Source organism: Chlorocebus sabaeus, chromosome 19 (assembly GCF_047675955.1).
Source record: "Chlorocebus sabaeus isolate Y175 chromosome 19, mChlSab1.0.hap1, whole genome shotgun sequence".
NCBI lineage: Eukaryota > Metazoa > Chordata > Mammalia > Primates > Cercopithecidae > Chlorocebus > Chlorocebus sabaeus.
Window position 1 is genome coordinate 2,074,342 of NC_132922.1, and position 27,832 is coordinate 2,102,173.

The 27,832-nt window shown below is 55.0% G+C and overlaps 1 protein-coding gene across 2 annotated transcripts in view; it reads right to left on the reverse strand.

Annotated features, from left to right (window-relative positions):
* TAFA5 (TAFA chemokine like family member 5) overlaps positions 1-27,832 on the reverse strand; it is a 262,342-nt gene that overhangs the window by 22,493 nt on the left and 212,017 nt on the right. For both annotated transcript variants that reach the window (XM_007976131.3, XM_007976132.3), the window contains exon 3: positions 21,240-21,367. In XM_007976131.3, coding sequence (XP_007974322.1) covers positions 21,240-21,367 — 128 coding nt within the window. The remainder of the gene's footprint in view (positions 1-21,239; positions 21,368-27,832) is intronic.

Sequence of the window (27,832 nt, forward strand, 5' to 3'; positions counted from 1 at the left end):
TGGGGCTCAAATTCAATTGTAGTTAACTGTAGTATTCAAAAGATCTAGGCACTGCTGCTTTTTATTGTTGTTATTGGTGGTGTTTTCTTGACCTTAATATAGAGTGGAAAGTTAGTAAATCACAGCTAAAAATTGTGTTTCTGATCATATAATTTGTAATTGTGTTTACATCATCTATTCTTATGTATGCTAATCAATGCATAATGATTTCTAAATGTGACACTTTCATTACAGTCTGAACTGTAAGACATAAACGTGTCAATAAGTAAATGTATCAATATATGACAATAGTGTTCCAATTTAATGTTTTACCTCTCAATTTCCTTTCAACTGCATTTGCCTGATTTATCTTTATTTACTTATGTTTTTGCTTTTAACCTTTTTTTTTTTTGGTAGGAGTGCCCTTAGAAGGCAACACATATTTGGCTATTTTCAACACTTGATTTGATAGTCTTTGCTTTTTAATAGAGGAGACTAATCCATTTACATTTATTGTCTTCACTGATAATGAAATTCTATCCGAATATTATGATCCAAGTTGATTTCTGGTTATGTTCCTTTCATGATTGGTCTCATCTTTACACACATGCACAAGTGTCACTTGCTTTTTACTCTCAGTGGTTTAGTTGGTTTAGGTGAAATTATATTTTTGTGTATACTTGTGATAGCCTTTATGTTAAGCAAATTCACTCTTAATGACTACATCATTTCTCTAACAACTGAAATCATCATGGCTCCTTCTATCCCATGAGTGACTCCAGCCTGCCACTGCCTGCTTCCCACAGCCGGTAAAAAAAAAATAATAATAAGCACTATCTATGGAAAGCAATCCTGTCCTAAAGACTTAAGGGCAGAGGTAGCTCTGAAAACAGATCTCTGTTAATTAGAGGTTATAGTCCAGGTTACTTTCATGCACCAGTTGTTTTTCATAATATAGAGTATATTAAATAATAGTGCTGTGAATCTTATGTTCAATTTTATAACCATAGTTACAGCAATTATTTATATCCAGCCCCATGTATTCAACTGATATCAGTGGTCACCATTAATCATCTTCTGTATGACCTTTTCAGTGTTCAGCTCCTGATGTTTCTCTCTTTCCTGATGGACTTGAGTGCATCTTTTCCTCACTTTTTCAGGAAAGGTGTGTGGGTGGTATGATAAATGTACCTGACAGCAATAATTTAAGCATACCCTGAGAATGACCCTGTACGGCAGATACACCTGAATGTGTGCTTTGAGCTAGGGAATCCAGGAGTGGCCAACCCAGAGATTCATTCTTTGTCTATGAGGAACATCTGAGCCCCCAACCCATCCTATGGAATATCCGTTCTAAGGAACATGGCCTACACAGGGGATTGAGGCTCCAGATTTGGGATTGAATGAAGATTGCCAGGTGGAGCCTGCTTGGGGAAGGTGCTATTTGAAAATGCTATACAAACTGCAAGCTTTTTGCACGTGGTTGTGGTTTTCCTGCCCAGCCTGCCACCACTGGGCCATGCAGTTATTCCATCCAGCCCACCACCACTGGACCAGTGGTTGTCCTGTCCAGACTGCCACAACTGGATTGTTTCTGTATGTAAGGCAGTTCACCTGTCCATCCCACCGCCACTAGCCTCTCTCCCCCGTATGTAAGTGCCCCCCTCGAACCCCCCATGTCTCATTTGCTGGCTCTGGGTCTCTTCTTCCACCTCTTGAACCTGGTGCCATCCCCACTGGGGTCAGGAGGGGTTCAGCATAACTGGAAAGCTTTCTAAATCCTCGCAAATCTAAAGCTGTCTTATTTATTTACTTTGTCCAAAAACAACAAAACAAAGAGAAATGAGAACAAATTCATAAGTAAAATGATTTTTCAATCAAATTCTTTACATACTTCTCCCTCTTGTCTCCTGGTTCTAAGTCTTACTGAGTTCAGAGGACAGTTTGTGTGTTTGTGGGGATTCTCGGTCTCTTGTCTTTTTATTTTCTTAATATCCCCTGGATGGTTATCACAAGGGTTTCCTTTGTTCTTGAAATTCAAAGATATCACCATAAAATGGCTAGGTCCAGGGTGCTTTTGTTTGGTTTTTCATTGGCGGTTTCCTCCAGCTCAGGTAACTTTCTTTCCGACACTATGTTTTTCACTCTAATACGATTCTCCCTTCTGTTGGTGCCATTGAGGTTCCCCCTCAGGAGCGTACACGACTCTTCGGTTGGATATTCATCCTCTGTCCTCTAGATCTACCAACTTCTCTTGCTCTGTTTGGTGAATTATCTCTCGGTTTTAAGATTAGTCCCCTTATCACTCTTTTGATTTTCTGCAGTTATATTTATGTTATTGCAGCTCCCAATACACAACGAAACTCTATGTTTACATCTTTGGTGTCTCTGTATCTATCTTCTATTTCATTCAGCAAACCCTTGGACGTCTGCCTTCATTCTAGGTCCCTCTTCGTCTTTGGGTTCCTGGTTCCTGGGTCACAGCTATGCAGTTCATCTCTGTGACACCAACAAGCAGACGCTTTCTATAAAAGTCTCGTCTGTTTACTGCAGAGATCTATTTTCAGAGCTACCTCTGACCTTAAATCTTTAGGACAGGATTGCTTTCCACAGATAGTGCTTATTAGTATTTTTTTTTTTTTTTATAGGCTCATGCTTGAGTTTTGACTTTGAGGCTTAAAAAAAAAAATGCCCTTTTGAACAGGCAGAGGTCAATCAATCCTGGTCTAGAATTAGCCATGGGGCATGGCGGGGAGCTAGTCTTCAGTCTTGCTCTGGTTCCTGCAGGTGTGGGAAGGCCTGCCCACTCCGGGATGGCCTGAAAGGTCTGGGTGATGTGCAGCAGGCCCCGATCTTCACAGGACGCCCGGCAGGCTTCTGGCCAGCTGGAGGCGGCTCCTCAGGGCTGGGCTCTGCTCCCTTTTGGGAGGTCAGACTTCTGTCTAAGCTGCAGAGTTTTCTGCTCCTTTGGGAATGAGAGCGGAATGGAAGAACACAGGTCCTAGTGTGCTCCTGGCCCTCTTGCTTGCTGCTGCCCTAGCTAAGAGGCTCTTCTGCCATCTCTGTGCCTCTTCTCTGAAACTTACCTCCACCCACTGCCTCTCCTCCCTGCTGTGCTGCAGGCTGGGAGCTGAGTGTCTGCAGGACTGAGCAGGGGATGCCCCCTGGGTGGGTAGGATTCCACCTCTTCCTGCCTATGAACCCTCTGATCACCAGTTTCTAGGTCCTACGGTTAGGCCCAGGCCTGAGAAGGAGGCCCAGGGCTTTGTCTGCATTACAGGAGGTCACTGTCGTAGCTGGGGCTCAGAGGATAAGGTATGGTCTTCCACTCCTGTGAGTCCAGGGGGCTTTTCCCAGAGCTCAGCACTTACTTGTTTGTTTCTTTAGCTCATGGTGTTATTGACAGTTTTTCTTATTTCCAAAGCATATGTAAAACTGGACGCTGGGCAGAGGCTGTGCAAGGAGTGAGTGTATGGCTGCATTAATCCAGAAAGCCACCAAGGCTTCTATGGACTTGCAGGGAAGCCCATCTTCTCTCTCCTCCAAATGCTGGAGAAGCTTCTTCTCTCTCTGAGTGGAGGGTCCCGGGCGTGGGGAGGAGGGAAGCTGCAATTCCCCACTCATCCAGTCCTTCTCTCTTGAAATCTCATCAGTCACATGTCCCTGTGTCCTATGAGAACCTGAAGCCACATGGCCATGACTACACAGGGCCAGATCCAACCAACAACAAAACGAAGCTTTTGAGAGATGCAGCAACGCAACCAACACCCCAGGTCACTCCTGCTGCAGCAATGCAACCAGCACCCCGAGTCTCTCCTGCTGCAGCAGTGCAACCAACACCCTGAGTCTCTCCTGCTGCAGCAGTGCAACCAACACCCTGAGTCTCTCCTGCTGCAGCAGTGCAACCAACACCCGAGTCTCTCCTGCTGCAGCAGTGCAACCAGCACCCGAGTCTCTCCTGCTGCAGCAGTGCAACCAGCACCCGAGTCTCTCCTGCTGCAGCAACACAACCAGCACCCCGAGTCTCTCCTGCTGCAGCAATGCAACCAGCACCCGAGTCTCTCCTGCTGCAGCAACGCAACCAGCACCCGAGTCTCTCCTGCTGCAGCAACACAACCAGCACCCGAGTCTCTCCTGCTGCAGCAACGCAACCAGCACCCGAGTCTCTCCTGCTGCAGCAACGCAACCAGCACCCGAGTCTCTCCTGCTGCAGCAACGCAACCAACACCCCAGGTCTCTCCTGCTGCAGCAACGCAACCAGCACCCGAGTCTCTCCTGCTGCAGCAACACAACCAGCACCCGAGTCTCTCCTGCTGCAGCAGTGCAACCAGCACCCGAGTCTCTCCTGCTGCAGCAGTGCAACCAGCACCCGAGTCTCTCCTGCTGCAGCAGTGCAACCAGCACCCGAGTCTCTCCTGCTGCAGCAACGCAACCAGCACCCGAGTCTCTCCTGCTGCAGCAACGCAACCAACACCCTGAGTCTCTCCTGCTGCAGCAGTGCAACCAGAACCCGAGTCTCTCCTGCTGCAGCAACACAACCAACACCCCAGGTCTCTCCTGCTGCAGCAACGCAACCAGCACCCAAGTCTCTCCTGCTGCAGCAACACAACCAGCACCCGAGTCTCTCCTGCTGCAGCAGTGCAACCAGCACCCGAGTCTCTCCTGCTGCAGCAACACAACCAACACCCCAGGTCTCTCCTGCTGCAGCAACGCAACCAGCACCCAAGTCTCTCCTGCTGCAGCAACACAACCAGCACCCGAGTCTCTCCTGCTGCAGCAACACAACCAGCACCCCGAGTCTCTCCTGCTGCAGCAATGCAACCAGCACCCGAGTCTCTCCTGCTGCAGCAACACAACCAGCACCCGAGTCTCTCCTGCTGCAGCAACACAACCAGCACCCAAGTCTCTCCTGCTGCAGCAACGCAACCAGCACCCGAGTCTCTCCTGCTGCAGCAACGCAACCAGCACCCCGAGTCTCTCCTGCTGCAGCAACGCAACCAGCACCTGAGTCTCTCCTGCTGCAGCAACACAACCAGCACCTGAGTCTCTCCTGCTGCAGCAACACAACCAGCACCTGAGTCTCTCCTGCTGCAGCAATGCAACCAGCACCCGCGTCTCTCCTGCTGCAGCAATGCAACCAGCACCCGAGTCTCTCCTGCTGCAGCAACACAACCAGCACCCGAGTCTCTCCTGCTGCAGCAACGCAACCAGCACCTGAGTCTCTCCTGCTGCAGCAACGCAACCAGCACCCCGAGTCTCTCCTGCTGCACAGCACCAATGACCAGATGGGCAGGGGTTTCCCAAAGAAGAGGCTGAGAGTCTGACTTCATTCTAATGTTGGATTCTAATTGGGCATGTGGACATTGCAGAACATTCTGGAAGATGCTACATGTGGAAAACAAGAATTCTTTTCCTACACAGAGAACTTGTCTGTGCCTTAGGTAGGGCAGAAGCAAGCAAGAGGGCCAGGAGCACAGCAGGGCCTTAGAAACCTTTCTCATCCATCATTTTCCTTTCTTACCATCCCATGAACCTGAAGGGTCAACCCTGGGGGCATCCTTACCCCCTTCTACAGATAAGGAAACTGAAGCTCTAAAGATAAACTGACTTCCACAAGGTCTCCCACTCTAGCATGCAGAAGTGCAGTCACCCTTCCAGGCAGGGGGAGGACGGTGGGATCTGACCCCACAAAGTCCTATTGGTACCACGGCTGCGTCCCCGGAAGGGGCTTGTCAGTCCCGGAGGCGCACAGCGGCTCGATCATGCCCAACGCCTGTGGAGGCTGAGATTTCTATTCCAGCTCAGGAAGAGGCGACGTGCGAAGGGACCCAGTGACAGAGCCGCAGTGATGAGGATGCCGGCGTTGATGAATGCGATGGGGTAGAGGTGTCATCCAAGGACCCGTGCCACCCGCCACATCTTGGGTTTAACAGGGAGCTGACATTTAAAGTAATTTGGATGCAGACGCAAATCCTTCTATTTCATTTTTAAAGACTGATCTTTAACAAACGCCCATGCCACACATCGTATTTCATTCCCACAGCAGCATGCAGAAGTCATTTGGGAGGGGGTGGCTGGCAGAGTCCGGGTCTCCTGTGTGCTGCTATCTGGGTCCGAAGAGCTGGGCTGAGAATGAGGCACATCTGGACACAGCAGCCAAGAAGACGGCACACACAGGTGCTGTGACAAAGGGACCGGTCCAGCATGACTGGAACCTGGGGCTCAGGGGACAGGCTGGGCACAGGTAGCGGGTAGCCTTGGGGCTAGAGATAGCACCTCACCATTAGGATGGGAGGCCCAGCTATGACTGCCCCTGCGGCATGCACCCCAGCTGATTGGAGGCAGCACCTCACTGTTAGGATGGAACCCCGGCCATGACTGCCCCTGCGGTGTGCACCCCAGCTAATTGGAGGCAGCACCTCACTGTTAGGATGGAACCCCGGCCATGACTGCCCCTGTGGCGTGTACCCAGCTGATTTCCCACCTTGCATGTTGATCTTACTTCCTTTTTAAAATTTTTGTTTTTATATACTTTAAGTTCTGGGGTACATGTGCAGAACGTGCCATTTTGTTACATAGGTATACATGTGCCATGGTGGTCTGCTGCACCCATCAACCCGTCACCTATATTAGGTATTTTTCCTAATGCTATCCCTCTCCTAGCCCCCATCCCACGACACACCCTGGTGTGTGATGCTCCCTTCCCTGTGTCCCTGTGTTCTCATTGTTCAACTCCCACTTATAAGTGAGAACATGCGGTGTTTGGTTTTCTGTTCCTGTGTTAGTTTGCTGAGAATGATGGTTTCCAGTTTCATCCATGTCCCTGCAAAGGACACGAACTCATCCTTTTATTATGACTGCATAGTATTCTGTGGTGTATATGTGCCGTATTTTTTTTATCCAGTCTATCACTGATGGACATCTGGGTTAGTTCAAAGTCTTTGCTATTGTGAACAGTGCCGCAATAAACAATGAGATGCCACCTCACACCAGTTAGAATTGCGATCATTAAAAAGTCAGGAAACAACAGATGCTGGCCAGGATGTGGACAAATAGGAATGCTTTTACACTGTTGGTGAGAGTGTAAATTAGTTCAGCCATTGTGGAAGCCAGTGTGGCGATTCCTCAAGGATCTAGAACTAGAAATACCATTTGAGCCAGCAATCCCATTGCTGGGTATATACCCAAAGGATTATAAATCATTCTACTATAAAGACACATGCACACGTATGTTTATTACATTTTTTTGAGACAGAGTTTTGCTTTGTCGCCTGGGCTGGAGTGCAGTGGTGTGATTTCAGCTCACTGCAACCTTCGTCTCCTGGGTTCAAGCGATCAAGCAATTCTCTTGCCTCAGCCTCCTGAGTAGCTGGGATCACAGGCGCACGCCGCCATGCTTGGAGCATTTTTGTATTTTTAGTAGAGACGGGGTTTCACCATGTTGGCCAGGCTGGTCTCGAACCCCTGACCTCAAGTGATCTACCTGCTCAGGCTCCCAAAGTGCTGGAATTACAGGCGTGAGCCACTGTGCCCCACCCTGATCTTACTTTCCAGAGTACAGTCAGGAAGGAATAAGTTCACCTTTGTGCTTTACAAGAAAATTAATCTCAAAGTGATGTCATCTGTAAGATTATAAGGATTATAAACCAACAGGAGAAAAACACGTTTTCCAGCACTTGTCCAGCACCTTCTGCTAATCAGTTCATAAGACTTGGAATCAGACAGTGGCACCAGTTACAATGGCTCTGGTGAGGATCTGAGGTCACATGCAGTGGACGGGCTTGAAACGGCAGCACGGAGGCAGTGCTCTGGTGGGGACATGAGACCACATGCAGTGGGCAGGACAAAGGCAGTGGGTGGCACAAAGGCAGTGGACAGGCTGAAACAGTGGCATGGAGGCAATGGCCCAAGTGACTCTAGAATAGCCGGAAGTTGTTCCTCACGGGCTCCTCTATAGGGAAGACGCCAGTGTCTAAGGCGGGACCCTATCCTTCCCCTAGGATTGTGTAGATTCCAGGGCCATTTGAAAGTCCAGCATCCCAAAGCCTCACCCATCGAGATGGAGCTCACATCCACCTTCCTGCCTGGGCAACCACGCAGTAGGGCTGTCAGGGAGCCTGGCCCAGCAGGGGACAGTGGCCTTACCGCCCTCAGGAGAGGGGGCCACTCGGGTTCCTCATCTGGGGTGTTCACATGGGTGTGACTTCACTGTGCATGAGGGGGCCTGAGGCAGGAACCAGAAGTGTCCATTCTGGGATCCACCCAGAGAGGCCCCCAGGGGCCCAGGCAGGACGTGGAGCCCTTCCAGGACATTCCATGGTCTGCAGTGTGAGCAGAGTTCCTCTAAACCACAGCCAGGCCCTGGAAGGTGCTGCTCAGAAATATATCTCGAGCACAGGGAACCCTGTGGCGGCTCTGTGCCCAGGTGCCAGCATGGTGGGGGCCAAGGCATTGCATTACATTGTGAACGTAATAAGAACTTCTGGGAAGCTGCCCTGCTAGCAGCAAGACAGGGTGTCTCCCCATGCCTTGGAGACCAGGCTCCCCTCACCTGTGTAGCCGGAGGATGGTCTCCAGCCAGAAGGACCCCTCTGTCTCCTGCCTATGCACTGTGGGATGCGAGCACCTTGCCGCAGTCCTCGCCAGGTAAACAGTGCTGTCTGCCATTTACTCAGCAAGCCCTTCCCATCTCAGTTCCCAATGATGTGCCAGACTTAGAGGCCAACCAAGCAGGCCCATTTGGCACTAAAAAGTGACCCCTCCAGCGATTCTCGACGGGCGTCCCTGAGATGTTGGATCACGTGTCTCATCTCTGCATTCCAGTCTCTGACTTGGCACCAAAATAGTGTCAGAGGGATGAGAGTGGTGGGGAGACGACAGGGAAGCAAGGGCCGGGGAAAGGAGAGGGAGGCACTGAACATGTCACTCAGAAAAACCCGAGCCTGATCCTCACCCGGACCCAACCTAACGTAACTTGCTGAGCAGCAGGGGGCACCAGGAAATCCCCGGCCCCGCCACACCCACCGGGTTTCCACGACAGACCCCGTCCACCCCTCCGCACCAGGCAAGCATCCTCACATTTCAGCCATTTGCCATTTATTGCCATTTATGTATTTAAAACGATTCAAAGAACAACTGCTTTAAGGAAGACTGAACCTAATGCAGGACAATTACTGTAAATGGCGCCCAGCGTGTCATATCTCCCATTACGAAATTGGCCCAAAGTGCAGACAGAAATAATGTGGGTTTGGTCAAACCCTTCTTTTTTTTTAGTTTCTGGGCTCATTTCTGCTGAGAAAATGAAGAGTGTCACCGCTTACAAGAGTAGCTGATGTGGTGCCGGCCATACATGTTTTTGTTTACACACAGAATCTATTAAAATGTCCAGCCATTATTGTGGTGATGAATAACGGTGATTCAAAAGAACACAAAATGGATTGCAGACAGGGATCAGAGTAATGACTTAGTATTTTTCATTCTTTGTGCAGAACAAAGATTAGTTAGGTGCGGGTCCTGGGCCACTTCTGCCTAAGTATCCACCCCCACTCAATCTCTCAGGCCTGTTTAAGCCTCAGCCTTCTTTGTCCTTGGGAGAGCAGACAGGTGGGGGGTCCTAAGGCCACCTCGGCCCACCACCACCCTGCTCTCTTGGGCTGGTGAGAGGGGAGGGAATATCTTTTCTCCTGTTCCTTCGCGATCCTTCTGGGCAGTTTTCCTCTCCCCTGACCATTGCAGCCGTCTCTTCCTTAGCTCAGCCTCCCTCTCCTCCGGTTCCCTGAGCCAGGCTCCATGAATGCCATCTGATCACACTCCAGACAGACTCGGAGCCCAGGCGGCCAGGGCTGAGCTGCTGGCTGGAGGGCTCCAAGGGGGACAGGACATGCCACCTCACCTGAGGGGCAGTTCTCTGCAGTCCTCCCGGCTCTGCGTCCACTTGGCATCAGTTCCAGAAGGACGGGGGAGGTGGGCCGACCTCAGGAAGCAGAGCCCCCGCAGGTGTGTGCACGCCAGGGCCCCTGGCGAGAGGGGCGTCTGCACACCTCCCCACATGGGATTCAAAAGAAAAAGATGAAAATCGCCCTGGGCCCATAAAATGGACTAAAACTGCGTTTCCTCCACGTTGAGAACAGAGCTGTGCTCCCCGGTCCTCAAGGCCGGGCTGACCTGGCCAGGCAAAGAGGAGTGCTCAGAACATGCCAGCGGGCACATGGGGACAGACAGACGGTGGAGGGCAGGGTGGGCCCTCAGCCATGGTGACAGTGAGCTGGGGGCAGGGGATACCTTGTAACATCAAGGGAGGAAGTGACAGGCTGCACCCTGTCTCTGCAGGGCAAGCCTGGTGCAGGATGGGGGCTATGAATGCTCCCAGCAACAGAGAGGGAGGAGACTCACAAGGGGTTCTGGAAGGTGGTGGGCGGGGGTGGAACTCTCAGTCACTTAAGAAGCTGCCAGAATCTGAAAAGGCTGCCTGAATTCCTGGTTGACCTCATGGGGCCAGGGGGAAGCCTGGCTGGGACCAGGGTCCCTGTGCGGGGAGGGGTCCCCAAGGCCCTGGCTTGGCTGTGCTCTGGGCAGGAGATGAACCACAGGCTCCTGGTGGGGGTGGGACAGGGCAGACAGGTCGTACGGGAGGATGGCACCCCCACAGGTCTGCTAGGCCCACATCCTCTCTCCCTGCTTGCGTGCGGTCAGCTGCCTGGTTAACAGTGAATCTTCCCCCAAGACACCTCTTGAGTTCCCTCCACAACCACAGCCACTGCCTTCCTGCTTGGGGGCCTCCCCGCTGTCCCCACAGAGGCTCAGTGTTCAGCTACAGGGTCCCCTTCTTCCTCCAGCAGCCCCGGCCTTTGCTGACTAATGGTGGCCACAGCGGGGCTCAGTGTCTGCTGTGCAGAGGACCAGGAAGTGGCCGTGGTAATCCAAGGGACAGGTCGGGTGAGGATGCCCGGGTGCACCCTGATTACCACCTCGGTTCTCGCCTGCTTGCGCTGGGAGAGGGCACTGCAGACCCTCCCGGACCCTCCGCTTCTGCTCAGCCCGCAGCCTGCCGTCCGCAGCAGCCCTGCCCTGGCCATGCAAGGCCACGGGCTCCACAGCCCACCCGGGCTCACGAAGCCAGCTCTGTCTCACTCCCAGATGAAGTCCTCCCCGAGCACACACAGGACAGAAGGCTCCCGGGCCCTGCCGACTGGCCCTGCCCAGCCTGGGGTCTTACTCCTGGTGACACCCTGGTCCCTCTCGACGCCTAAGCCAGGCTTTCCGGGGTGCTGGCCCAGAGGATCTGAGGGGACCCTCTTCCCTTGACTGTGCCCTGACCAATTCATCGGGCCCATCACCCTCCTCAGAAACCACGCCAGATGATGATCCCGCTGTGTGGCTCCTGGAGGGCTGAGGCCATGCCTGCTCTGTGGTCCCTGAGAAGCACTGGAGCTCTCCAGTGGCACCTGCAGTGCCCGACAGAGAATGGGTCCGGCTGAGGCAGTGCTGGCTCAGCCACAGCTCTCCAACAGTCCCACGCTGGATCCTCAGGGCATTTGTGCTTGTTTTCCTAGAAAAATCCTCACATTTTTCCCTCCCTGAATGTCTGCATATTTGGAATTCATTTGTGAACTCCTGCTACAGGCATCACTGGGTGCTTCTTCATTGCCCTCTCCCTGGGAGACCCCCCTTGTCTCCTGACCCCTTCCCCTCATCTTCACAAGTACAGGTGCATGCAGGGCTCCTTCTGGGATGTCCAGGGCTGGAGCCTGTTCTCCCTGCACCCTTGATGGCCCATTCCAGCGGTGACGGAGTTCCAGGTCAGGAGTCACAGTCTGTGCTCTGCAAGACCTGGCACCACCGTTTCCCGGCTTCGGCGATCTGCTGAGAATCCAGCGACACTCTGCTATGGACGTCTTTGTCCATGACCTAGTTTTTCCCTCTGAGTTTTGGGGATGTTTTTCATCTCCCGTGGCCTGAAATTTCATGCTGGCATGCTTTAGGATGCGACTGTATTCATTCATTTTCTGGTCTTGGTGAGTACTCTCACAGAGGAAACCGGCAGCTCAGTTCTGGAGAGGTTTTTCGAAAGCATTTCTTTGATAATTTCTCCTTCATTTTCTTCTATTTCAGGTGGTTGTATCGTTCAGAACTCCTGAATCAATCTTCTGATTCTCTATTGTTTTCCTTTCCTAGTTCCCATTTCTTTTAGAACATTCTACTCTCTGCTTTCTGAGAGATGGCCAGTTTTACGTCCCCAACATTCTACTGGATTTGTAACACATTCTGCTGTTACACACAGGCACACAGTACCTATAGGCATACCGCATGTACATGTATGCACACATCTGTGCCATGTATACGTGTGCACACATGTACAATTCCCCAAAGCGCTCTCCAGGCTCTTTTTAAAATATTTAAGTTCTGGGACACATGTGCAGAACGTGCAGGTTTGTTACAAAGGTACACATATGCCATGGAGGTTTGCTGCACCTATCAACCCATCATCTAGGTTTTAAGCCCCACATGCATTAGGTATTTGTCCTAATGCTCTCCATCCCCTTGCCCTGCATCTTCCAACAGGCCCCGGTGTGTGATGTTCCCCTCCCTGTGTCCATGTGTTCTCATTGTTCAACTCCCACTTATGAGTGAGAACATGCACTGTTTGGTTTTCTGTTCCTGTGTTAGTTTGCTGAGGATGATGGTTTCCAGCTTCATCCATGTCCCTGAAAAGGGCATGAACTCATTCTTTTTTATGGCTTCATAGTATTCCATGATGTGTATGTGCCACATTTTCTTTATCCAGTCTATCATTGATGGGCATTTGGGTTGGTTTCAAGTCTTTGCTATTGTAAATAGTGCTGCAATATACATATGTGTGGATCCTAAGCAAAAAGAACAAAGCTGGAGACATCACGTTACCTGACTTCAAACTATACTACAAAGCTAAAGTAACCAAAACAGCATGGTACTGGTACCAAAACAGATATATAGACCAATGAAACAGAACAGAGGCCTCAGAAATAACAATACAGATCTACAATCATCTGATCTTCGACAAACCTGACAAAACAAGCAATGGGAAAAGGATTCACCATTATAAATGGTGTTGGGAAAACTGGCTAGCCATATGCAGAAAACTGAAACTGGACCCCTTCCCTGCACCTTATACAACAATTAACCCAAGATGGATTAAAGACTTAAATGTAAAATCTCCAGGCTTCTTGGCGCTCCTTTAATGAGCTCCCCATCCCATTTGTCTACTGCCAGGCCACCAATAGCATCCAGACTCACTGTCCAAACTCAGGGGTGACATCTGTGGCTGGGGCGGGCTTTCTGGCCAGGCTCACCTCTGTCTCATGAGGCGCCTGGGCCTGGCCAGCAGGCCCCACTCCGCACCCAGTCCCGGACTCCCCTCTTCTCTCCAGCAGGACAGGCTTGGGGTAGTGACACCTGCAGGGCTCAGGGGTCAGAGCCAGTGTTCCAGTCTGTGCATGGGGTCACAACCACACCCTTCCACTGGTCAAGCACATCCCTAAGGCTGAGCCAGGGAGGGGAAGCAGAGCACTCATAAGGAGGAAGACGGAGGCCCTGGACTCCTCACCTCCCTGCTCCCACCAGCCTCCTTGCCTCCCCGCCCCCTCCTGTGTCTGGATGCATGTCTGCTGTCTCTGAGGCTGAGTTGTGGTTTAGCTGGTGTGCTGGCCCTTCCTCTGCTGCCTCGATGACTCCTGTGGCCTCTATGTTCCTCGCTCCTCTTCCTTTGGCTTCTTCTGGTTTTGTTTCTCTCCCAAAGAGTGACCTTTGTTTTCCACCATGTTTAGGAGCACAGCGATAAACAGCCGGCTGGTGGGAGGTGGGCTTCACAGGGGCGCCCTCTGGCCCCCGACTCATGGCACCCTTGGGTTCTGATCTGGGCTTGGTGAGTTCAGTGGATGGAATGCGGGGCCCCCGAAGTTCATGTCTGCTGGGGAACCTCAGGATCTGACTTGATTTGGAAATAGGTTCTTTCCAGATATTATGAGTGAAAGATCTTTAGATGAAATCATCCTAGATTTAGAATGGACTCTAAAGCCAATGGTGGAGTGTTTATAAGAGAAGGGAGAAGGAAATTTGGCAAACAGAGCAGGCCCCATGAAGACGGACACAGAGAATGGAGTGCTGTGGCCATGAGCCAAGGAACACCTGGGGTCAGCAGAGGCTGTGAGAGGCAAGAGAGGGGCCTCCCCGAGAGCCTCCCAAGATAGCAGGGCCCTGACCACTCGATCTTGGACCTTCTGGCCTTCAGGACCATGAGACAGTATGTTTCTGCCATTTCCAGCCACTCAGAACGTGGTCACTGGTTATGGTGGCCTCAGGGCATACGCAGGAAGTGTATCCAGAAAGAAGCCTCCCATTTCTTGACTGAGCCCTCAGGGAGCTGAGTGGGGATCTCATCTCAGAACGTCGACTTTCACCTAATCTCCTGGTTTCCAGAAGTTCCTGCCCCGTTTGGCTGTGTTTCCACTGTAGGGTCCAGGGCCGCTCAGGTCTCTCCCTCTCCAGCATGAGCCTCTGTGAGTCTAGTCTTCTCTGGGTTCCACAGGCAGCTGAGGCCCAGGTGTGTGGGTGGGGAGGACCAGGAGTCTCTCACGCAGCCTTTCAACTGGACCCATCTCCACAGCGCTGGGAGGAGGCCGCCAGCACTGCCCTGCGTCAGAGTGGAGGCAGGGCCCGCACACTGCTCCCTGGGGCTCAGCTCTCCTTGTCAGCTCCGTCCACCCGCTCCCATCCTTCCAGACCTGTCTTGCTGCGCTTGCACTCAAAGCAGGAGGCCATTTTCCCCCTTTCGTGTACCTGTCATCTTACAGGGGGTTCCATGAAGGAAGTGTGAGCATCTCGTCCTCTTTAACGGGGACCCTGGTGCAAAAGCGTCTGCTGTTTCCTGTGGATGGCTCCTCCCAGAATCAGGGCTCAGTGTGCAGGCCACGGACACTCTGTCCTTCTGCTGGGCCGCCCTGGGCAAGGGCCTGGCACGGGAACACACTCCTGTACCCCAGCCGCCTGGCGGATTGGCACAGACACAGGAGGGCTGGGCCGGGACCCCAGTGTTGACACCTCCCTCTTCACACTGGGGGTGCTCGGAGGCAGGGGTCCTAGCCTGTTCTTCGCATGAATCTGTGAGTGGGGCCACGTTTGACACACATTAGGCTCTCAGAATCCGAGAACGAAGACACCTCACGGTTTGAGCTTGCTTCGCACAGGTGCCTTTCCTGGGATGCGCCCCTCCTCCAGGCTCCAAGTTTGCAGGAAGCTCAGGGGCAAGGGCCTCGGTGGCCTAGACAAGGCAAGCCATCCACTGGGACAGGGGCCGTCCAGCCAGAAGGCTCCTCGCTGTAGCAAGTTGGCTCCTAAATCCCAAACAAGGCCGCTATAGACAATGCTTGGCACTGCTGGAGATGCTAACAGGAGAGCTCTCCAACCACGAGAACAGAACCTTTTCCAGAGGGGTGTGTAGGTGACCTGAATCATCGATCGGTGGTGAGACTGACCTCCAGAACTCGCCGACAGGCTGACAGCACAAGCTGCCCAGCCCAAGTCAGCAGCAGTTTACGGCCAGATGAGAGAAGAGACAGCATTCTGGCAGGCTGCTGGCCAGGCCGCCAGGCCCCAAGGAGACCTCAGTGTCCTCCTGTCTGTGTCCAACGGAGGCCCTGGGATGGCCCAACTACACCACACTCCTGGGATGCCTGGCTAGGGTAGAATTTAGACATCCAAGCCCCCACGAGATCAGCGGCAGCTGCTGTCTGCACATCCTCCGAATCTCTCATGTTGGGGAAACGGGCTTTTAGCGTAATGAGTTTCCATGAAATACAAGTTCCCAAACAGAACCATACAGAAACCCCACTGAATTTTTTTCACCCCCACAACTGTGATTTCATGCAGCACAGAATTAGAAGGTGGTGCTCAATAGTGAATGTGCAAACAGGATTTCCATCTAGCTGGCTGATTCCGATTTAGGAGATGGCACAGCTCACTGACAAGTATCTTGCGATACATAAACATTCCAAAAATGTGGCTGAGCAAACACTGATGAGAATATTTCCAAAAGCCAGTCGCTTGCGCGGTCCGCAGCCCTAGCCATGGAATATCTGTGGAGAGAAGACCTGCTCGTGGCCCGGTCTGCTCCCCTCGGCCTCACGAGCCCTTCTTGTCCCTTCTTCTCCAGCTCTGCGAGCCCGAGCCCAGCTCAAGGACAGAGGAAGCCAGAGCACAGCAGGGGAATGGGAAGGAGGGCGGACAGCAGCTCTGGGCCTGTCCCCAGGGAGCAGGAGCCAGCATGGGGAGCCAAGAAGGGGCGCTGCTCATGCCTCAGGAGAATCTGCAACACCCACCCAGGGTCCCCTCACCTGGAGCAAGTGGACGTCCACAGGGCAGAGCTGGCTGAGAGGCAGTGCCTGGAAAAGCACTGCAGCGGTCAGTTTCTCTCGAGTCCCCACAGGACGCGGATTTCCAGCCTTTCATAGCAACCTAGGAGAAAGGCTTCTCCCATGTGACTGTGCGTGCGCGGGCACAGACCTTGTCACCGGGCGCTCGCCCTCCTGACACAGATGCCCTCTCACATTTTCCTTCTACTCCTTCCTCCTTTTAAATGCTGGTCATGACCTATTAAATTAATTTCACAACCCACTAACGGGGTGACGACCTGCACTTTTGAAAGCAGTGATCTTGGGCCAGCGCAGTGGCTCACGTCTGTAATCCCAGCACTTTGGGAGGCCGAAGCAGATGGATCACCTTAGATCAGGAGTTCGAGACCAGCCTGGCCAACATGGTGAAACCCTGCTTCTACTAAAAATACAAACATTAGCTGGGTGTGGTGGTGGGTGTCTATAATTCCAGCTACTCTGGAGGCTGAGGCAGGAGAATCACTTGAACTCAGAACGTGGAGGTTGCAGTAAGCCAAGATTGTGCCCTTGTGCTCCAGCCTGGGTGACAGGAGCAAAACTCCATCCCAAAAAAAGCAATGATCCTGGAAACAAGCAGCAGCATGTGCCTGGGGTCCACACTCGGTTAATCCACGAATCCTGAATCCATGTGTCACACACAGAGGCGCAGGCATTGCCAGGGCACGGGGCAGCAGCACCCTTAGGCCCAGCACTGGTGCTAGACGACCCATACTCTGGTGGGCCCACACAGACAAGTAAACGTCAACGGCCCCCACAGGAAGGGGCTGGGGAGTGACGGGGGCTCGGCACGACGTTGGAGCATAGCTGGGCAGGCTGGGAGCGGGTGGCTGCCTGCATCAGGCCTGGGCTGGAGGCGGGCTCTCATCTGAGAACGTGGCCATTAGGATGGAATTAGCAGCAATTCAGTATCCACTGGGTCTCTAAAAGCCAAGTTATGAGAACACCATCATCTCTCAGAAACCCAGTTAGTTTATGGTAAAGGGTGAAATCTCCCGTAGTGCTAATTTACCATCCATGAGAGAACTCAGATGCAATCGCACAACTGAGATTGTAGCTCCCAGTTCTATGGTGTTTGGTTCAAGAGCCCAACTAACCTTTTCAGAAAGCTCTGAACACAGGTCACCACAGGCCAGCGATTCTATTAGCAGCCGGCTCTCATGTTGTTCCCAGACTTCTCCCGAGACACCTGGGAAGATGACAGGGCCCACCCCAGTCCCCTGGAGTGAGCACACGGTCACTCACCGAGATCCACCAGCCCAGGCACCCGTGGCCATGTACACAAGGTGCCCCCGCCATGGCAACGTGAGGCAAAGGCTGAGAGACAGGTCCTCAAGCCCCCGACACACACTCTCCCCCAGGAAAGCAGAGCCCTCCCCTCCACCTATGAGACCTCACCCTCCAGAAGAATCAGGCTCCCTGAGAGTGACCAGCCCGGGAGGGGGCACCTGTCCTTCCCACGCTGGACGATGGAGTGTCCTGCTACAGTCAGACTCCCACCCGCCCATGTCCCTGGTCCCTGCAGGTGCCCTCCCAGCTTCCACCAGCACAGGCTTGGGGGGTCCCCTGCAAAGTGTCCTAACGATGGGAAGATCAGAGTATCTGAGTCTCCTGAGCTGAAAGCCACGTAGGGTCTCACGCCGAGCCAGGTCTGGCCTTTGTGTTGAGCAGACCAGGCAGAATCGATCCCACCTCCCTGGACTCCTGTCCCCCTGGCCACCAGCAGTCACTCCAGCTCGCCCAGCTGCAGTATTCAAGCTTGTGAAACTGAGCTCCCAGGCCTGTGAGGCCCAAGGGAAGGAGAGTCCGCAGCCGTCTCCGCCAGGCTCTCTGAGCACACCAAGCACTGGACAGGTGCAGCTACTGTTCCCCAAGCCAGGAAGCCTCGAACCCCTCTGGAATATCCTGGGTGCCTGGTCAGCCTCTGTCTCAAATGCCCCAGAACAAGGGGGGCTCACTGTCTCTCGTGGTGGGCCCTGTGGGCTTAGACAGAGCTGATGTGGAGAGCACCTCGGTTCCCCGTCTCTGCACACACAGAGGCCGTGCTGGCCAGGCAGACCTGGACGGACGCGGGAGGCTGGTTGGGCGGCCCTCGTCTGGTTCTGGGGTAGGTGAAGGGGTCCCTGATGAGACTTCATGAGAATGACTCAGGCGCTGAAGAACTAAACAGGAGGAGGAGAGAGGAGAAGACAGGCATTCTGGGTGAATGCAGGAGGCAGGGAGGGCTGGGTCCAGGGTTTGGGCCAACAGTGAAGAAAGGAAGATACCATGAAGCTGTCTGACAAGGTGTTCTCCGGGTAGCCTGACAGGCTGGGGCCAGGCCACATCTGTGTCCCCTGCTTACCAGTGTGCGCCCTGCGTGCGGGGGGCTTCACTGATCACTTTAATTAGCGTTGCCCTTATCGGGGCCAGAAGGTCTGCCACGGTGACCCTGGGCAGAAGTGGCTGCAGAGCTGCACCAGGAGAAGTCTTCATGCAGATGTGAAGACTCTGATGCTGCCCGGTGGGCCAAGGGCATCCCTCCAGGGGGATGCAAATGCTCTGAAGCAGGTAGAGGAGGTGGTGGCACAGCATTGTAAGTGTGTCTAACGCCACTGAGCTGCTCGCTTTAAAATGGACTTTATGTTATGTGAATTTCACCCCAATAAATTACCAAAAACCAAAATGTGACGATGCCAGCAGTCTCCAATTAAGGACCCAATCCTGTTCCTGCCAAGCACCTCGATGCCTCCGGAGGGGCTGGGCCGGTTCCGGCCCTGTCACTGGCTCAGCAGGGCTGCCCGCGTCGAAGTGACGACACCTTTATCCACCGCCAGCTCTCATGGGGTCTGTGGACTCCCTGACTTCCCACCCCGGTGACCTGAGCAGTCAACTCACAGAGGTGCATCCGAGTTCGTTCCTGAAGGGGAGAGGCCTGAACGCTTGGCCTGGGCGCCTCGTGGGCCTCTAATCACAAGGAGGAGGGGCTCATCAAAGCGTGACTGGGAAGTGATGGGTCACTGGCAGCTGGGACCCAGAGTGGCTCTCACACCCATCCCTCCAAAATTCGGGGCGAGGCGGCTGCTTATGTTGAAGCTTCTACGAAAGAAGTGAAAGGCTGCGCCTGACCGGGGTCCACAGGTGGATGGAATGCACCTGCTGTTTGTGTTGCTGGAGATTCGGGGAGCTAGCGCAGGCCTGGGAACCCCAACAAGCAGGGACAGAGGAGGGCCTAGGACCCCTCTGCGGGCAGGTAGCAGTAAGGACATGGTAGAGTGCTATGCATTTCATGGGTGCAGGACGGAATCATCTGCTTCTGCACTGAATGCCAGATAAACAAACCCTGACCAGGCAAGCCCAGGACCTCAACTTAGACCAACCCGCGCCCCTCATCTCCTGTCCTGTCTGCATGCCTCAGGGTGGCACCGGTGCCCGGCCTCACACTCCTCCTGCAGGCCCACATTCCAGGCAGGCACTCCCAGGGGGCCCTGGGCCGCCAGCGAGGCTGAGTCTGCATGAACTTCCACAAATGCAAGAGGCCCCTGAGAAACCCACGGGGGCTTGGCGTGCTGCCCTGCCCATCTCACTGACATCCTGGCTGCAGCAGAAAGCCGTGCGACTCCCAGAAGACGACCCTGACAGCCCCGAACTGTGTTAGAACCCCAGGGATCTGTGGTTCTCCTTGGAGCAACTCCACCAAATTGGCCTCTTGAACCAAGTGCCGGAACAGCCCAGCCGAGCCCTCGCTTGGAGGCCGCTCAGGCAGCAAGAGGAAGGATTTCCCTGCAGCCCAGTGTGAGGGGCTGCAGCCCCCTCTCTCCGTGCAATCCTTGGAGGGGGCTCGGATGCCAGGGGCTTTCCGGATCCTTCTGCCCAGCCACAGATCTCCCTGACTTAACATTCTCAGAGCACGGAGCCCAGATCCATGTTAGGGAAACCCTCACCCACTCATGTCCTCAGCTTCCAATGCCAACCTCAAAGCAGGAGGAGCCAGGATAAGGGGGTACCACTTGCCAGTGAGAAGCCGAGGCCACCCCACATGTGAACGCCCCAAGCCCCACGCACGTGGGCTCCCCTCCTCTGCCCGCCTCCTCTGCCCCTCTGCAGGGGAAACTGCCTCAGAATCCGTGGAGTGCCTGGAGGAGCTGCCTTCGGAAAAGGCCCAGGGCCACCCCGCGCTCCCCAAGCTTCTGCCCTTGGGAGGAGCAGCTCTAGAGACCCAGGTCGGCTGTGGCTTCAGGAGGGCGTGGCGCGCTGCATGCCCCACTCTGTGGGACAAAGAGGAGCTGAAGGGCCCTCCGGGTCTCTGGTGTGAGCAGCCACTAGACCCGGCCCAGGGACAGAAGGAGCACACCCAGACGGAACCCGCACCCGGCTCCGTCTCTGCAGCCACTAGGCCCGGCCCAGGGACGGAAGGAGCACACCCGGACGGAACCCGCACCCGGCTCCGTCTCTGCAGAAGCTCCCTGTTCCCTGGGGGAGTTATCAGAAGTTCATCCTCAGGAGGGGCGGACGCCTCCTCCAGCCTGGAGTCACGGGCACATCAGTCCCAGAAACAAGATGGCTCTAACCAATGGATTTCGGGGCCTGGTCTGTGATCTGAGCTCTGGGCTGACCAGCCTTGCAGGTGGTTCTTTATCCAGCTCTCAGCCCCCATGTACTCATGGACCCTCCGCCCCAGGACAGACGGTCAGGAATTCAGCCCCAGAGAGGGAGGTGGGGGAGGAGACAGGGCCCTGGCTTCTCTGCACGAGGACAAGGTGAGCAGCTGCCACCCGTCCCCTCGGAGCCAGGGTGGCGTCGGAGGCCCGCACATGCCCCCTCCCCAGCACACACACGAGAAAGCCAAGGGCCACGTACCGTAGTGGTCTTTATCCTCCCGCCGGGCTGCGTGCACGTCCAGCCTGACCGGTTGATTAGCAAGTCACAGCCTTCCCCCTCCAGACACGGAAGCATGTCACACCACTGCTTGGTCTTGATAATTCTTGCTGCGGGAGAAAAGAGGGAGGCAGTCAGCGTGCTGCTCTCGTGGATTGCGAGGGTGTTGCCGAGGGGACCTGGGTCCTGACACTGGCTGGGAGGGCCCTCAGGCAATGCCCGGTATGGCTCCACCCAGGGACCCTCAGGCAGGGACACTGGGCCCAGGGGCTTCGCCAGCTTCCTGGTCTCCTGGTTTAGTGCTTGCTCCCCAAGTCCTGCTCTGCCATCGGCCAGTCGTGGATCAGTAAGCAGTGACCGAGGGAGTTGGAGACACGTCCGTGGAGCAGAGCCACGGCCCCTCCTGCAGCGTGGCTGCCTCACTCTCTCTTGTCTGGAATCCACTAGAGAGCAGGGAAAGGCAGGAGGAGGGGGTTCCCAGTCAGGACGTCCTCAGATGTAGCGAGGGCGGACCTGTGCACAGGGTGGGAACCAAGGGGGTCCAGACTTGGAGTCAGAGTGCGAGGCCAGGCAGGAGGTGGGGAGTCGGTGCCCCATCCTAGTCATTTCTCAAACTGGGAAAAAATAGTTCCTTCCTAATGCACACGTAATTACTTTTATACAAACTGGACCTACAAACAGGGGTTGCCATCCCGCTGAAAAACGTAGGCATGCAGATCAGACACCAAACACCTGCCAGGCAGTATTTTCGTTCAAGGTTAAGTTATAAACATGCACCTTTATGTACACAGGATTCTACACCAACCTTAACCCCATGGCTGGAGATCAGGGAGAACTTTGCATCTTACACGAAAAAGAAGTTTGAAAGTGGGTCCAAGGCTCTAGGAGAATGGATGAAGCTATCACATAATCCCACTGCACTCGCTGGTGAACGCCACGCGCCCCACGCTACGTGCAAACTGGTTGGACTGCACGTGACTCGCTTCGTGCCAGTGCTGGGAGGGCCACGGTTGGCCGTCTCCGCCCCTTCCTCGTCCACTCACAGTTCCTCGGGGTCCTCACTGTTCCGAGTACAGGCTTGGAACTCACCTTGTTGGATGCGGGCAATTTACCTATGAAGCCCCTTCCTGCTTTCCTTTTGGGTCCCTCCTTCCTGGGGCTTAATGTTTGATGGGTTCAGTGGCCCCAGGATGCAGAGAATCCAGGGTCTGGGCTGCCTCAGCTGCCAGCCCTGCAGAGCGGGGAAGGATTCTCTGTCACCCACACCAGGCCCAGGCTGCACAGACACCCAGGCCCAGGGCAAGACTGGCCCCCATGGCCCCCAGCCCCCACCTCCTGTCTGAAGCCCCGGTCCCTCTCACAACGCTCCAGAACCCTTGACATCCCCCCTCTCCTGGGTTTTCTCTTCCACGTCACCTCTTTTCCTTTTTTTAAATAAAGCACAGGACTCTCAATTTGCATAAACCAGAACTGTAGTTCCCCAGGATACTTGTTTACTTGAAAACTTGAAAAAGTTTCGGAGATTCCACACCACAGGAGGGAAATGACTACTATCTAAACCGTTCTGCAAATGCACATGTGTGCACGCATGTGTGCTAACACATGGTCCTCCCGACAGGCGGCCGGCTGGCTTCATGGCTATGCAGACTGCTGCGCACGGCCCCAGGTGCAGGAGGGCCACTGCTTGGACAATGCTCTGCAGTTCCCATGTCTTGAAATTCTGAATAAGTTTTAACAAGGGCCCTGCATTTCATTTTGCACAGGGCCAGCCAATTATGCCCCTGGCCCACAGGCAGTGGCTGTCCCTGTAGGAGCAGTGGGCAGCAGAGGACAGGGTCCTGAGGGACAGCTCACTCCTCAACCCATGAGGGCGCGGGCCCTGGGGTCATCGCAGGGGAGGCAGGTCTGGGAGGTCTGGAATCTGTCATGTGTCTTCCCAGGGCCTCTTGTCTGTTCCTTATTCCTGCAGAAAGCCGCCAGCAGCGGCGTTTCCCATCCCCGATGCATTGTTTTGGGTGACAGTAAATATAGTAGGAAAATCTCAGACACCCATGAACACGAACCTTAAACCCACGAGGAAGCTACAGGATGAAACACACACGCCCCAACAGCAGAAATCCCCTTGCAATGCCTGGGAAAAGAGCTGGACAAAGCACAGCAAGCAGTGTGTGTGTGTGTGTGTGTGTGTGCGCGCGTGTGTGCTGGGGGTGTGTTTATCTGGTACCAACACTGAAGGACACGAAAGGAAGAGGCTCCGGTGTGGCTTAAAAGAAATCCCCACGTGTGCTCCCATCCATCCCACACCACGGTGCCCAGGGTGGCCTTCAGTGCGGTGTGGCTCCTGCTGTCATCCTGAGCTGAACGGGGCCTCAGAAACCCCCTGGGGTTCCCAGTGCTTGTCCTGTTCTGCCCTAACAGCCAGACTGGGCTGTCTCAGGTGAAGTGAACCCTTCAACTGCAACAGGAAGACGTTTCCGCGTCTGCCCGGGCCAGGTTTGGCCCTCTCTGCAGCACAAGGCAGGACCTGGGCCATCAGGAGTGGGGCCGGCACAGACCAGAAAACCAGGGCAGTGTGGGTGGCATCTGAGGGCAGGTCCTGACCTGCCTGCAGGGCAGGCTGTGAGAGGGTGAACAGGAGGTGGCCTGGGCTCAAATCCTTCACTGCCAAGCTCAGCTGGGACCTTGTACCCATGCTGAAGCTTGTGCTCTGGGCTGGGAAGTCCCAGGAGAAGGATGCTGAGGGTGGAGACAGCACAGGCAGAAGCACCCCACCTGGCACAAGGCTCGGCTGGCCAGCACCCACAGGCTATGTTGCTGGGGCCCTCTCGGTCAGGCTAGGATGGAAGCCACCGGAGCTCACTGGGACTGTGGGGCTGAGGACAGGGGAGGGATCTGGGGCCATGTGCCAGCCTTCAGCATCCTGGACACACGCGTGCTCCAGTGCCAGGCCCCAGCCCACTGTCCCTCTACGGAGAGGACCCTCATCCTGCCAGCCATGATGTGGTAACTTGCACAGTGGCACTCAGGGTCAGAAAGAAAAGCAGGAAGGAGGGCAGGGCCCCTGGGGCGTTAGGCTGGTGAAGGGGGCTCCAGCCTCACCTATGCTGTAGCTGCGATGCCTGGCCACACACCACACACATATGTACCCCCCAGACACACGTACACATCACTCACATATATACACCACACACCACACGAAGAGGCATGCAGGCACACACACAGGCACACACATGCCCATGTAAATACATGTTCGCAAACACGTATCTACAGATGCAGCACGCACAAGCACACATATGTGCAAGCACGGAGATATGCATCCTCACATGCACCCACATGTGCACTCTCATGTAAGCACGCAAGTACATGCATGCAGGTCACTTTGTGGGCTTGCCTGCTCTCAGCATTTGCAGAACAAAGGGACAAGCAGGCAGCAGGCCTGCCCCATCCCTGGGCCTGGCCCTCCCGAGGGCACCAGCGGGCCGGCCCTGAGCACACAACACCTTTTGTTTGCCGGCAGGAGCTGGGCTCACCCACCCCAGCCCACTTCCTGCTGGAGGCGGTCAGAGGCACGGTGCCGGGCCACCATGTCCTGGGGACAAAGGGTCCTTTCAAGCACACATTTCACAACTCCCTTTCACCCGGGCACGGGTGAGGAGGCCTCTCCTCTGGTCCCAATGTTGCAATAGCTCTCAGGGAGGGGAAGGGGCGTCCCTGGGGTTGACAGAGTTTCCGAGATAGTATGAGTAATGGTGACTGAAACCTGGGCTCTGGCAAACAAACGTCATCACCCATCCACATGGGCTAACCTGGGGGGTCCTGAGCACACAACAGGTAAAGGGTACGGTGGGTAAAGGGCACAGGGTCTCATGCATGTTTACGTCCGCAGTGCCTGTCCCCGGGCCGGTAGGAGCAGGTGCTTAGGACGTGGCTGGAGAAGGGAGCCAGGGAGCCCCTGCCTAGGATGGAAAGGGGGCATAGGAGTGCAAATCAGAGGGGGTTTGTCCAGGCTGGATCTAGAGTCTCACCGATCTCGAGCCTCTGTAGGACGCCACAGCCCCCGAGACCCAGCCCAGCCAGGCCCTGGGCCAGCAATGCTCTTTCTCCAGCTGGAAACACTTCTCCAAGGTACCACTCAGCCCCATCTTCCATCCCACACCATGCTCTCCATCACACACACATATACCATTCACACATGTACACACAGGCACACACATACACACCACACACAGCCACGTGTCCACACACAAATGCACACACGCACATACACACAAGTCCACTGTGTGCTCCTCTTGCAGACTCACTAACTACACAAGCGTATCGTCCCTGGGGCCACCTGGCTCCCTGGCAATGAGTCTCCAGGTCTACGGGGGGGGCTTGGCTCCTTCCACCCCTCCAGGTCCCCTCCGTGTGCACATTCAAGCTGCCTCCCCAGACAGAGGCCGGCACCCGCTCCACGGTCCCCCACTTCCCGGGATGATGCAGCTGCTGCACCCAGACCCTTGCCAGTGGTAGCGTAGGAAACCTCGGGCTCCAGGAGGGCAGAGCGCAGAGGACGCTGCCCAGTGCAGGCTGGGACTGGGTTTCAGGGGAGGGAGGGAGCCAGGGCAGGGCAGGAGCTGGGCTCTCCTTGAAGTCTCAGAGAGGAGCAGGCCTGGTGACCCTGCAAACAGCATGGGGAGGAAAGGGCTGAGATGTGGGCGGGGCCTGGCTGGCCACAGGTCGTCAGCACAGCCTTGTTCAGGCTCCCAATCAGTTTGCTCAAAGTCCAACTTGCCAAAAACGGTTGGGCGACCCTTGAACGGAGTTGAAGACAGAACAGTGTGGCTGTCTGGGTGACAGGGGCCAAGTCAAAGCGGACTTCAAAGACCCCCATCTACACAAAGGCCTGGGAGGAAAGGGCACCCCAGGAAAGGCAGGCAAGGGTCATGCTGAACCTCAGTGGGCGAGCAGGGTCCCAGGCGGGTGGCCCACAGCACCTGGGTGGACCAGTGCAGGGCAGGGTGTGCCATGTCCTCAGTGTGGGGACACACCCCAGTGCTCCAGAGGAGAACCCCCCCCGGGAGCTGCCACCCAGCTTCCTCTCATCACGCTTGCACCTACAGCTCTAGACACAGCTGGAGGACGCGGATGCAGGGCAGAGGGAGGGCGGAAGGCCCCTCGAGGCCTGACTGCAAAGGTCATCTCTGCAGACAGGGGCCTCTACCCTCTGCCCCCATGTCCTCTACTGGATGGAAGCAGCCGGTCCTGAGACACCCACTCGAGCCGTGTGCTGCCTGGGGCACCCACTGATGTGGGGCACATACACATCGATTGTACCAGGCCCTCAGGATGAAGGGCTGCGGGCCTCCCACAGCTGGCAGTGCCTCTAGTCACAGCCAGAGGGCTCTGCCCATCCCCTCCTCCCCAGCCTGAACTTCGGGGACAAGAAGCAGACAACTAAGTGGGGTTCTCAACCTGAAGTAGAGCTGGGCAGATGTCATGGGAGGAGCTGTACGGTCAAAATCCAGCAGGATGTGCCCGTTATGTGGGATCGGACATTTGAACTCGTTTGCCATACGGGATTGAACATCTGAACTCGTTTGCTATACAGGATCGAACATCTGAACTGCTGAAGTGGGACGGCTCTTGCTACTGAGTGTCCTGAGAATCTGAGATGATCTCAGAGCTGCCAGTCAAGCTCTCATCCAGCCTGCGGACGGGACGAACCCCGCCCCTGGAGTGCGTGCACACAGGTGCCCACAGGCAAACATGCACACCCACATGTACACTCACATGTACCAAGAAGCAGGTCACAGCGGCACCCCCACCCAAAACCCGCCTTTCCTGAGGGAGAAGAAACCCAGGCCCATTTCCACTCCCCTCCTTTCCTACCCAAGGGGCACCCCCAGACCCCAGTCTCCTTAAGACTGTGCTGGCTTTGGTCAAAGGGCTACTGGTTCCCGAGACCATCCTTTCATTGAATCAGTCAATGTCCCAGAGCAACTCGTGCCCCAGACAGCTGCCCCTAGGAACACAGGAGGGGGCTGGAGACAGCAGAGGTCACCTTCCAGCTCCAGGGGAGGCGTGCAAGGAAAGGAGCTGGAAGCTAGCGGGTGGGGTGGGCGTCGGCCTATCCACATACACTAGGCTGTGAGAGCCTGACCTCGCCAAGGACGGCGTACCCAGGTGTGACTAGAGCTCCCAGGGCAGAGCAGGCCGGGAGGGGCTGGGGGAGAGGAAAGGAGAATCTCGGACAGGGAGAAACCCGCTCAGAGAAGTGGAGAAGGACACATCTGTTCCTGCTGAGCACTGTCTGCTTTCTGGGAGCCAGGCCTTCCTCTCCCACCTCGACAGCCTCTCCGGACCTCAGTCAGTGCTACTGTGACCCCAGGGCCCCGATGAGAGAGAGGCTGCTGCAGACACAGATCCCGGGACCCCAGTGAGACAGGGGCTGCAGCAGACACAGATCCTGGGACCCCGATGAGAGAGGGGCTGCTGCAGACACAGATCCCGGGACCCCAGTGAGACAGGGGCTGCTGCAGACACAGACCCCGGGACCCCAGTGAGACAGGGGCTGCTGCAGACACAGCCCGGGG